At 40.6% G+C, this 12784-nt stretch overlaps 1 protein-coding gene across 1 annotated transcript; it reads left to right on the forward strand.

Moving 5' to 3' along the window:
• The first annotated feature begins 3450 nt into the window (after positions 1 to 3450).
• Positions 3451 to 11121, forward strand: LOC114583298 (vomeronasal type-2 receptor 26-like). The gene is made up of 6 exons (XM_077918084.1): positions 3451 to 3668; positions 5125 to 5416; positions 6580 to 7440; positions 8199 to 8426; positions 9596 to 9722; positions 10220 to 11121. Exons 1-6 carry the CDS (start codon positions 3451 to 3453, stop codon positions 11119 to 11121), a joined length of 2628 nt encoding a protein of 875 aa, XP_077774210.1.
• The last annotated feature ends 1663 nt before the right edge of the window (positions 11122 to 12784 follow it).

Consider the following 12784-nt stretch of genomic DNA (forward strand, 5'->3'; position numbering starts at 1 on the left):
CTAGATTTTTTTCCTAGATTTTTTTCCTAGATTTTTTTCCTAGATTTTTTTCCTAGATGTTTTTTCTAGATTTTCCTTGTGGTGATTGATGTTAGGCAATCATAGATATTGACTATTGAATTCACTCTGGAAAAAAGAGTGAACAGGGCCATTTTCTGTGTTGGGGAACCAAGAAGCTGTCAGCTCCCGGGAATCCTGACAAAGTTAAGGGACTTATGTGTAGAAGAACCATCATCCTGCCTCATTTTGGGATATATTGAATAATTCCTCAATGTTCAAAAAGCCACATTGTCTCCTGATTTTGAAGTGGATGTTAGAATGCTGAAGACAAACGTACAGAATTCAACGGACACTGTCATAATGTCTATTTTGTCTCTTCATTTCTTAATGTGGGTGAAGGATTCCAGTTATAGAGAAGTTCACCACATAAATATGATGTACACTCAAGAATTCATATTATTTCCATATGACAGTATCAATCCATTCCTTCACTGCAGAGAAATAAATATGAAATAAAAGCTCCACAACTTATGTTTGGATTGTATAAAAACTACTTTATCACTTACTAACAGATATATCCCATTTCCATATGTAATGATTACTGCAGTTCAGGTTATATAAGAGCTAAAAACGAAGGGAAGGCATTTTGCTACTATGATTGCTTTCCATGTCCAGAAGGAAAGATTCCAAACCAAAAAGGTTAGGAATATCATATGTAGATGTGTTCTATTTGACAGTTGCCACCTGTTTAATAAATGGGTGGATCCCATCAGCGTTTTAAGTGCTTGAACTAATTGCTCTAACATTCACATATGCAAAGGGTTAATGGAAAGAACTGTAGAACTCTGGGATGTCATATATTCTGTGGCAGTTATGGCAGTTAGTTGAACAGTCTTAACAGTTAGAGCAGCAGGTTTGTTGTGTTGTGCTGCTGTCTGCCTGAGAGTTAGTCAATCTGTAACAGTTTAATCTATGTAAAACATATTAGCAATTTAACTATCACCTACCTGCATTGAACATAATATTCTGCAACTGCAAGTATACGAAGTAAAAGTTATTCATTCTTTAAACTTTAAACAGAGAGTGTCTTGTGTACTTTTCATAAGAGGCAAAAGAGATCTAATAAAATGGGCAAACGATCCAGGGCTCTCTTCTACATACTTCACATGAGGTAACTTGGGTGGCTGAACAGAATATCAGATGAATCCAAAGAGGATAAGAATACCAGTGGGTTGGATCAGTTGAAAAAAAAGACTCTGCAAGCCCCAGCCCCAAACGCACAAATCAATAGACACAGAGGCCTCTGACACCTTCAGCTGCTAGCAGGATGGTTTTGATTTGTTTATATTTCTGGATTTGCTTGGAACCCATGAGAAAGCAGGCCCTTGATGCTATTGAGCTCAGATTATGCTCAATATGTAGACTTTCCTATTATTCTTACTGCAAAATTAACTTTTGATATTTCAAGTTCACTACCCTCATTCAGGAACAGAAAGCCATACTTAAATATATTATATCTATTTTTCATATTTGATTTCAGACATGGATGATTGTTTTCAATGCTCAGAAGATCATTATCCAAACATTGACCAGGATGGATGCCTCCCAAAATACATAAGCTTCCTGACTTACAACGAGCCTCTGGGGATCATTTTAAGCACATTTGCAGTTTTATTTTCTTTAATCACAACTTTGGGTCTTGGAATATTTATCAAGCACCAAGACACTCCCATAGTAAAAGCTAATAATCGGAACCTCGCCTATGTTCTCCTGTCCTCTCTCCTCCTCTCCTTTCTTTGTGCTTTGCTATTCATTGGCAAACCAGATGAAGTGACATGTCTCCTACGACAAACTACTTTTGGTGTAGTCTTCTCAGTGGCAGTTTCCTGTGTATTAGCCAAAACCATAATTGTAGTTCTAGTTTTCACAGATATCAAGCCAGGGTCTAGGATGAGGAGATGGGTGGGGAAACAACTGGCAACCTTTATCATTTTTTTCCAGCATCCTTGTTCAGACTGTTTTTATTACTGTGTGGCTGGCAACCTGCCCCCATTCCCAGATGTTGACATGCACTCAATCACTGAAGAAATTGTACTAGAAAGCAATGAAGGGTCAAATACCATGTTTTACTCTCTTTTGCATTTCATGGGTTTCCTGGCCATTGCCAGCTTAACTTTGGCTTTCCTAGCTAGGAAGTTGCCCGAAAGTTCTAGCTTTCATAGCTACCAAGCCAGGGTCCAGAATGAGGAGATGGGTGGCGTGAAATCTGGCTATCTCCATTGTTCTTTTCAGCTTCCTCATTCAAATGATGATTTGTAGTGCCTGGCTGATAGTTGTTCCCCCACTCCCTGATTTAGACAACCACTCAGTGACTAAAGAAATTGTACTGCAATGTCATGAAAGATCAGTCACCATGTTCTACTGTGTCCTAGGCTTCATGGGAATGCTAGCCATTGTCAGTTTCACTGTGGCTTTCCTAGCTAGGAAGTTACCAGACAGTTTTAATGAAGCCAAGTTCATCACCTTCAGCATGTTGGTCTTTTGCAGTGTGTGGCTGTCCTTTGTTCCTACCTACCTGAGTACCAAGGGGAAGTACATGGCGGCTGTGGAGATCTTTTCTATTTTGGCCTCTAGTTTTGGGTTACTGGGCTGCATCCTTTCCCCCAAATGTTATATCATTTTGCTGAGGCCAGAGTTAAACAGCAGGGGACAGCTTATCATAAGAAAGAATTAAAGCTTGAACAAGTCTATTTGACAAAACTGTTCCCCAAATCCAATAGAGCTGCCCATATAGCTCTTCTCCCTGGACTTTCTCCTGACAAAGTATTCTGATATCAACAAGGAACACAGACAGCTCTGTGGGCATGAAGCATAGCAGAGCCATCCTTCCAAGTTCATTCTTCTCTGAATTTGATGTTCTTTCCCCCTCATACTAAAGTTTAAAAAGGAACACTTCTGTACAAATATTTTTCTGTACAAATATCATCCTGACTACACCATACTACATTTTGGGATCTCCATTGGTTTCAAGGTCTTCTATTATGAACTTCTAACTTCTAACTTCACCAATACATCACTGGTCCCTTATTATCTAATGAAAGGAAATTAAAAATCACAGTCCTGAATATGTGACAAACACATTTCCTTCAGCAGTTCCACAGGGAATCCCTAGCACTGAATACCTACATTCCTCCTTGGTTATTAACAGAGCTATAATTAAATCTGCTGCTCCTCAAAAAAAAATCGCTCTGGATTTTCACTGGCAACTGGCAACATAACACAAAGGATAGTGCAACATAACCAGAATTACTTAAATAGTGTCTGGGATACTCCCAGATTGCATCCTCTCAGGAAACTCAAATGAGACATTTTTTATCTTGGAGAAGCTGATTATACTATTGCCAGAGAAATCATGGTTTCTGTGTAGAAGAAACAGTTGCCCTTGCATGGATGGTGGTTTTAGTGGTCTTGCTGCTGAAACTGATTTCTTACAATGCATGTCAGGCTCACATAGGAAAATGCAGGCTTCAAAGTCCACACCGTCCACTTCAAACGTACCATCAGCCAGGAGAGTTCCTCATTGGTGGTATTGTTCTCCATGGTGGCTTCATCTCCTCTGCAGCAACATTCACTGAGGAACCCCCACCAGCGCCGCCTGAAGATCTTGTGTAAGAACTAAGCCACTCATTCATTACAGCAGAGGAACGATCAAACCTAGAGTTGTGACCTCAGCATAATGAATGCAAACTTCTACCCATTTACCACTTTTGATTTCAGTGGGACATATGCTGATGTAAAAATACGTTGGAATGTCTTCTGAATTAAGAGAATACTCTATAAGTTCCCATTTCTCAATAGGGAAATGAATATAAATGTATTGAAATGTATATATATATATATATATTCGCCCTTTTGAACAACCGATTTTGATAGACTTTATCTGAGCAGGAGTGTTAGTGAGAATGAATTAAAAAATTTTTTTACAGAAACTGATTGCTCTTATTGTTTCATTTCCTGATCTTAGGTAAAGTTTGTTTCACAATGACAGCATATACAGTGGTACCTCGGGTTAAGTACTTAATTCGTTCTGGAGTTCCGTTCTTAACCTGAAACTGTTCTTAAACTGAAGCACCACTTTAGCTAATGGGGCATCTTGCTGCCGCCGCACCGCCAGAGCATGATTTCTGTTCTCATCTTGAAGCAAAATTCTTAACCCGAGGTACTATTTCTGGGTTAGCGGAGTCTGTGACCTGAAGCGTATGTAACCTGAAGCTTATGTAACCTGAGGTACCACTGTAATATGAAGTATAGAATCGTGTGAATTACAGCCACCATCTCTGCATCATGAATAAGGAAGGGGTCGTTGCAGGAGAAAGCTCAGACATTTTGTAAATCTCAGGAAAAGACTTCAGATGTTTCAGGGAAAGACCCCAGGGGTTCCAATGTTCCTATGGGCACCAAATTAGCAACCCCTGGTATAGATACCATTGGTCTTAACAGGCCTTAACTGAGGCAAAACTAACAAAATGAATTTCAGTAGGGACAAATGTCAGGTTCTGCAATTAGGCAGGAAAAACCAGCTGTACAAATATAAGTTGGGGAACACCTGGTTTGCCAGTGCTATGTGTGAAAAGTCTGCATCAACAGAAGCATAGCACCCCAGTAAAAAAAAACACACAGAAGAGCTCTCTTCTGCGCTGCACAGAACACACCTGGTATATTGTGTTCAGTTGTGTTCAGCACAATTTCAGAAGTATACTGACAAGCTACAACATGTGCAGAAGGGATTGACACATATGATCAAGGGTCTGGAAGGCAAACCTTATGACAAAAGGTTGAGGGGTTTGGTATGTTTAACTATGAAAATAGCAGACTGAGGGGATATAGGATAGCCATTTTCAAATATCTCAAGGGTTGTCACCAGAAAGATGGAGCAAGCTTGTTTTTTCTTGTTCCAGAGGGTAGGACCTGAACCAATGGATTCCAGTTGCAAGAAAGGAGATTCTGTGTAAACATGAGGAAGAACTTGGTGATTATAAGAACTGTTCAGCAGTGGAATGGACAGGGAGTACTATTGTTAATCATATCTGTTCCTTCTGATACTGTTTGCAAATCTCATTCTAGGGTGGTGCCTAAGCTTTACCAGCACATTGTGGCCTTGGCATTTGCAGTCAAGGAGATCAATGAAGACCCTCAAATCTTACCCAATATCACCTTGGGTTTTCACTTATATGACAGCTATATCAGTGCAAGGAGCACATATCTCGCCACACTGCTGCTTTTATCCATGGTGGAGAAATTTGTCCCAAACTATATATGTGATGTTGAAAATAATCTGGCTGGGGTCATTGGGGGACTTGATTCTGAAATCTCCTTTTATGTGGCAACAGTTTTGGATATCTATAAGATTCCACAGGTAAGACACCCATGTACGATACCTCTCTAAGCTTGCATTGAGAATGAGGCTGAATTCACAGCACCAGTTCAGAGTGTATCACCAGTTCAGGGCGAAGATGAAATTGGGGGCAGAACCATGCACACCACCCTCACCAGCCATTTTTGGATTTGCAGCATTTCCTGCTTGATGAGAAGGGTATCTGAATTGAGTTGCAGGGGAAGTGGGGGAATTCCTTATAGGATAAAAATTCAAAAGTATTTCCAAGTACAATAATTATTTGTCTTCACAACACCACACCCAATATGTGAATATTTAGGGGGGGGGGGCTTTCAAATTAAACACACTCTGGAGTTATGGCAAATTACAGATACAGTTCAGTTCTGCATGAGAACAGCAATAGTATTCAGCAGCTGGTTCCAAAGTGAAATAAATGTTCATAGATGAAGTCTGAGAAGTCTTGAAGGAGAAAAGGCAGAAATGGCAGTTCTGCTGTGTGTTGGGACATGTGCTTTGTGAAGACAAAAGAAGCTCCAGAGAAGAAATGTGTATCTGACCCAAGTGGCAGTTCTGAAGTGGCTGCAGTAAATAATGTCTAACGCAGTGTTAGGCAATCCTTTGTTTAGGACATTGTGTGTCCCTCCATTCAGTTTAACCCTGACAGATTGGGAATATTATTATTTTTTTAAGAAAAGAAGAATATAATAGGGAAAATGCCCCTCTCTGGTCAACAGAACAAATGTTTAACAAACAGGAATGAGAGATGGCCTCAATTTTGAGCCCATCTGCATGTGTGTCTTTTGTATAAATGAGAAAGGGCATGCAACCCCTGGTGGATGGCAAAGGGCATGTCTGACTGACAGGATTCACCACATAATAATGTATATGAATACAGTGGTACCTCAGGTTAAGAACTTAATTCGTTCCGGAGGTCCATTCTTAACCTGAAACTGTTCTTAACCTGAGGTACCACTTTAGCTAATCGGGCCTCCCGCTGCTGCCGCGCAATTTCCGTTCTTATCCTGAAGCAAAGTTCTTAACCTGAGGTACTATTTCTGGGTTCGCAGAGTCTGTATCCTGAAGCGTCTGTAACCTAAAGCATCTGTAACCCGAGGTACCACTGTAGTTTGAAAGAACTCTGCAAATATTACTTTGTCTCTTCTCTTCCTCCATTTAATTTTTAGCTCATTTATGGCTCTGCTCCAGTGATGAATGATAAAAGCCCAGGGCTTCCCTTCTACCAGATGGCAGCCTCAGAAGCCCTTCAGCATGAGGGAATTCTCTCTTTGCTTCTGCATTTCAGGTGGACGTGGATTGGAGTCATTGCAATGGACAATGAAAATGGAGAAAGATTTGTGCAAACCATTTCCCCAATGTTTACCAAGAGTGGTGTCTGCTTTGAATTCATAGAAAGAATCCCCAATTTTAGTTTTCTTTCTGAAGTTGCTGACATGCTACAACAGGGTGCAACAATAAGCCAGAAAATTTTTATCAGCAATGCTAAGGTAGTGGTTGCCTCTGGAGAATCTTACTCCATGGCAACTTTTATGGTGCTTTCACACATATCGAAACATGATGACAAAACCAAGTATGTAAAAAGTAAAGTATGGATAACTACAGCCCAGGTTGAGTTTGCTACATTCGTCTTTCAAAGGTACTGGGATGCAGGAATATTCAATGGTGCTATATCCTTTGAAATTCACTTCAGAAACCTACCAGGATTTTATCAGTATGTTCTGCACAGAAACCCTTCCAGCACAGATGGGGACGGTTTTATCAGGGAATTCTGGCAACAGGCCTTTGAATGTGTATTCCCAGAAAACACTGCAGACAAGGCAGAGGGGAATATTTGCACCGGAGAAGAGAAGCTGGAGAACCTTCCTGGGTCTCTTTTTGAAATGAGCATGACAGGCCACAGTTACAGCATCCACAGTGCTGTCTATGCCATGGCCCATGCCTTACATGCCATGTCCACAGCCAGACTCAGACACAGAAGAATGGTGTACAGAGGGAGAGGGAAGAATCTGAATCAACCATTTTGGCAGGTAAAGGCTGAACATCCACAACTGGCAAAGCCCCGCTACTTACTGACACTTTAGGGTTCCCAAAATCCTATCACTTTGCTCTTTCCTCTCAGAGTTCAAGCATTTGCACTACTGTATGTGGAACAAGAACCCAGAACTGAATTTATAATCTGCAGACAGAGTAGGAGGTACACTGATATTATGGTATCCTAGATGATTTCCCCATATATTGTTCTGCTTGCAAATGGCTGTAGAATCTATAGGGAAGGGAAATGATGGTTGTGTCCTTCTTTGGGCAGTTACTGCCCCATGTTTGAGGAGAAAGCATTTGTTATGATGGAAGCTTTGCAACCCAATGAGATCCCATGCCATTCATAGATAGGAAGCAGTGGAATGGTTTAGGGAGATGTTCAGCATTCCCTCTATCCGATATCGACCAATTCCTTCCTTAGAGCCGGTGGTCACAAACCACTGCCGTGTCTTCTGAGATGCACAGGGAGGGAGGGACGGAGAGAGAGAGAAAGATAGAGATCTTGCTGCTTAAACATTTTTAATTTTTGGACAATCAGAGAAAGAAGGATTGTAAGGAAGATTGAGAGAGATGCATGTGTGTGAAAGAAATTTGGTTGACTCTCTCCATGCTTGGGCCTGAATCCACTGACAATTGACTAAATCACCCCCACCATTTGCTGTAGGTTCTTCCCAGAGGAAAAAAATGCTCCTCCCTGCATTAGACTGCAGTCTTTTCTAAACCCCTTTCTTTTCTTCTTTCAATCTAGCTCCATCACTTTCTGAGAAGCATCTCATTTAACAATACTGCAGGAGATGTGGTCTTCATCAACCAGAATGGAGAGGCAGAATCAAGCTTGGATATTATCAATTGCATTATATTTGCCAACCAAAGTTTGCACCGGGTGAGAGTTGGGAGGATAGATCCACAAGCTCCTCCAGACCAATCATTACTCCTTGATGAAGATGCCATCACATGGCACAGTTGGTTTAACCAGGTAGAGTTGCATTGTTTGCTAATTCAAAAGAGAGTCAGTTTTGAATAAGCAATCATTATCCACCAGCATGTTTTCTCACTCTTTTCTGAGCTGCTGTTGAGGAGTGGTGTATGACCAAAGCATCAAGGTACCAGATTAAGAGCCGAAAGCTTACTGCTAGAAGCCACACAAGGAATAAAGGCAAATATTTTATTAAGGGGGTTACAAAACAGAAGAACCATTTTACTACAAAATACAGTTAAGCAAAGCTAACAGTGGAAATATGCCTTAGGGGATCCTAGTTCAAATTAAAATACAGTGGTACCTTGGGTTACAGATGCTTCAGGTTACAGACTTTGCTAACCCAGAAATAGTACCTGAGGTTAAGAACTTAGCTTCAGTGTAAGAACAGAAATCGTGCAGCAGCAGCGCGACAGCAGTGGGAGACCCCATTAGCTAAAGTGGTTCTTCAGGTTAAGAACAGTTTTGAGTTAAGAACGGACCTCCAGAACGAATTAAGTTCTTAACCCGAGGTACCACTGTAACAAAAACTAGATTATCTCACCCTAATCCCAACCATTCACAGACCCGACTACAAGAGCATCCATGCAAATGTGGTTTTTGCATCACACAATTCACCATCTGAATGTGGGTCATTGGGTCAAATACCAGTTTTTCTTTGAAAGGGCGTGGATATAGAAGGGCAGGTTTTCTTCCAGTCAAATGGAGCTTCTGGGTACATTTCCCCAGCACAAGAGGGTATACATGCTCAGAGACCATGAAGCTACAACGTGGATTTGGAACACTTCTCCAGGACGTGTTCAAGAATAAATGTACCCACTGGCACCAAAATCAGTTCTAGAGCTGTGTACCAAGTGGACAAAATACTTAAAAGCAACAATTATAACAAAATAAACAGGGAGTAACTTCAAAGTGTACTTTAATGGACAGAGCAATATTTGCATAACAGATGGGGCACTGCACATCCTAGAGCAATATAGAGGGAACATCACATAATTTCAAACATTAATATTAATAATAAGAAAAGAAGAAATGTCTCTTTGTATAGTCATTACATATTACTGAAATGCTGTGTCAGCTTAATAACATAGAGAAAGGACCAAGAACATAAAGGATTCCAAACTCATTGTTCTCTTGCTTATCCTTCTGTTCTTTCATTTATGGAATAGACTCAGCCTCTTTCTGTCTGTACTGAGAAATGTCTTCCAGGATCCAGCAAGAAAGTGAAGGAGGGACAGCCGCCTTGCTGCTACGATTGCATCCCATGTGCTGAGGGGAAGATTGCAAACCAGTATGGTAGGAAAAATAAATAGATTAAATAGATCCAGACACAGTATTTAGGATTGAGAGGTGTTGTAAGGACGGCTGACTTAATTTTCAAAAGAGGAGATGATCTACTGTGTGTGAGATCCTGCTTCTTTGTGATCATTGCCCTTCAGATAGCCTTAATATGTTAATCTAATGAGAATGACTATGCATTGAGAGGAGTTGGATGGTATGTGGTTCAAATCAAATCTAGAAGGGGCTTTTCATTCCTTTTGACTTACACAGGCTGCACCCAGGCTAGTGTAATGATATGTTCCAAAATCATGAGGAGGAATGGCCCTGGCTCTGCAATTTACAGACCAATATCTCTGAACCGATTAAATGCAACAATACCACATTACAGAGCATAATTACAGAGCATAATGTGTTTTAATTTGAGCAGAGCTCTTTTCTTCTCAGACAGAAAGTCAACATTTCAGGACGCTGACGTGATATGAACTAAAGGTCATTTCCTTATATTTTTCCAGATATGAATGACTGTCATAAATGCCCAGACAAAGACTATCCAAGCAAGAACCGGGATGCATGTCTACCCAAGGATATCAGCTTCTTGTCTTATGAAGAACCTTTGGGCATCAGTTTAGCCTGTTTCTCTATTTCCCTTTCTTTGATCACAGCTCTGGTACTAGGTACATTTATAAAACACCATGACACACCTATTGTCATTGCAAACAACCGAAACCTCACCTACACTCTCCTCATCTCTCTCCTGCTCTGCTTCCTTTGTGCATTGCTCTTCATTGGCCGACCTAAGAAGGTCACGTGCCTCCTCCGACAAACAGCTTTTGGTATCATCTTCTCAACTGCTGTTTCATGCGTCCTGGCAAAAACCTTCACGGTGGTTTTGGCCTTCATGGCTACAAAACCGGAATCCAGGATGAGGAAATGGGTGGGGAAAAGACTAGGCCACTCCATTCTCATTTCCTGTTCCATAGTTCAAGCAGGCATATGTACTGTGTGGTTGGCAACCTCTCCCCCATACCCAGATGTGGACATGCACTCTGTGAGGGAAGAAATCATACTAGAATGCAATGAAGGATCTGTGACAATGTTTTCCTGTGTCCTCATCTACATGAGCTGCCTGGCAACTGTGAGTTTTGCTGTGGCTTTCCTCGCCAGGAAGTTACCAGACAGTTTCAACGAAGCCAAGTTTATCACTTTCAGCATGTTGGTCTTCTGCAGTGTTTGGCTGTCCTTTATTCCTTCCTACCTGAGCACCAAGGGAAAATATATGGTGGCTGTGGAGATCTTCTCCATCTTAGCCTCTGGTGTTGGGTTGCTGGGCTGCATCTTTTCCCCAAAATGTTACATAATCATTCTGAGGCCTGAGCTGAACAATAGGGAACAGCTAATAAGGAAGAAAAAGTAAATAAATACTAACCTGTCCTTTGCGGTATCTTGTGCTTTTTTCTTTGTGTGCAGTAGAATATTTGCAAACATGTGTTCAGCTGCTGCCTTACATAATTTTTTCTAGATGTTTTTTCTAGATTTTCCTTGTGGTGATTGATGTTAGGCAATCATAGATATTGACTATTGAATTCACTATGGAAAAAAGAGTGAACAGCGGATTAACCCCTGATGCTCTGAAAAAGCAATTTTCTGAGTTGGGGAACCAGGAAGCTGTCAGCTCCCAGGAATCCTGACAAAGTTAAGAGACGTATGAGTAGAAGAAGCATCATCCTGCCTCCTTTGGGATATATTGAATAATTCCTCAATGTTCAAAAAGTCACATTGTCTCCTGATTTTGAAGTGGATGTTAGAATGCTGAAGACAAACGTACAGAATTCAACGGACACTGTCATAATGTCTATTTTGTCTCTTCCTTTCTTAATGTGGGTGAAGGATTCAAGTTATATGGATGTTCACCACATAAATATGATGTACACTCAAGAATTCATATTATTTCCATATGACAGTATCAACCCATTCCTTCACTGCAGAGAAATAATTATGAAATAAAAGCTCCACAACTTATGTTTGGATTGTATAAAAACTACTTTAACACTTACTAACATATATATCCCATTTCCATATGTAATGATCACTGCAGTTCAGGTTATAGCTCCCGTTGCTCTGTCCCAGCTTCTGCCAACCTAGCAGTTCAAAAGCATTCCAGTGCAAGTAGATAAATAGCTACCACTGTGGCTGGAAATTTTGGATTACTTCTAGTTTTGGATTACTGGGCTGCATTCCCCCCCCCCCCAAAAAAAAATGTTATATCATTTCGCTGAGGCCAGAGTTAAACAGCAGGGGACAGCTTATCATAAGAAAGAATTAAAGCTTGAACAAGTCTATTTGACAAAACTGTTCCCCAAATCCAATAGAGCTGCCCATATAGCTCTTCTCCCTGGACTTTCCCCTGACAAAGTATTCTGATATCAACAAGGAACACAGACAGCTCTGTGGGCATGAAGCATAGCAGAGCCATCCTTCCAAGTTCATTCTTCTCTGAATTTGATGTTCTTTCCCCCTCATACTAAAGTTTAAAAAGGAACACTTCTGTACAAATATTTTAAATTATGAATTAAAAGCTAAGGGATGCATTTCAGACTACTAAAGATATTGTTGTAAAATTCATCATATTTTACAAGTGATTTAAAAACCATGGAAGCGTAGTTCCAAGTAACTACTATGTGTAGGGTTGCAGTCATGCCACATGGCTGGTGTGAATCCAGGTCTGCTCATCCTGACTACACCATACTACATTTTGGGATCTCCATTGGTTTCAAGGTCTTCTATTATGGACTTCTAACTTCACCAATACATCACTGCTCCCTTATTATCTAATGAAAGGAAATTAAAAATCACAGTCCTGAATATGTGACAAACACATTTCCTTCAGCAGTTCCACAGGGAATCCCTAGCACTGAATACCTACATTCCTCCTTGGTTATTAACAAAGCTATAATTAAATCTGTTGCTCCTCAAAAAAAATCGCTCTGGATTTTCACTGGCAACTGGCAACATAACACAAAGGATACAGCAACTTAACCAGAATTACTTAAATAGTGTCTGGGATACACCCAGATTGC

This window comes from Podarcis muralis, chromosome 13, assembly GCF_964188315.1.
Source record: "Podarcis muralis chromosome 13, rPodMur119.hap1.1, whole genome shotgun sequence".
Lineage (NCBI taxonomy): Eukaryota > Metazoa > Chordata > Lepidosauria > Squamata > Lacertidae > Podarcis > Podarcis muralis.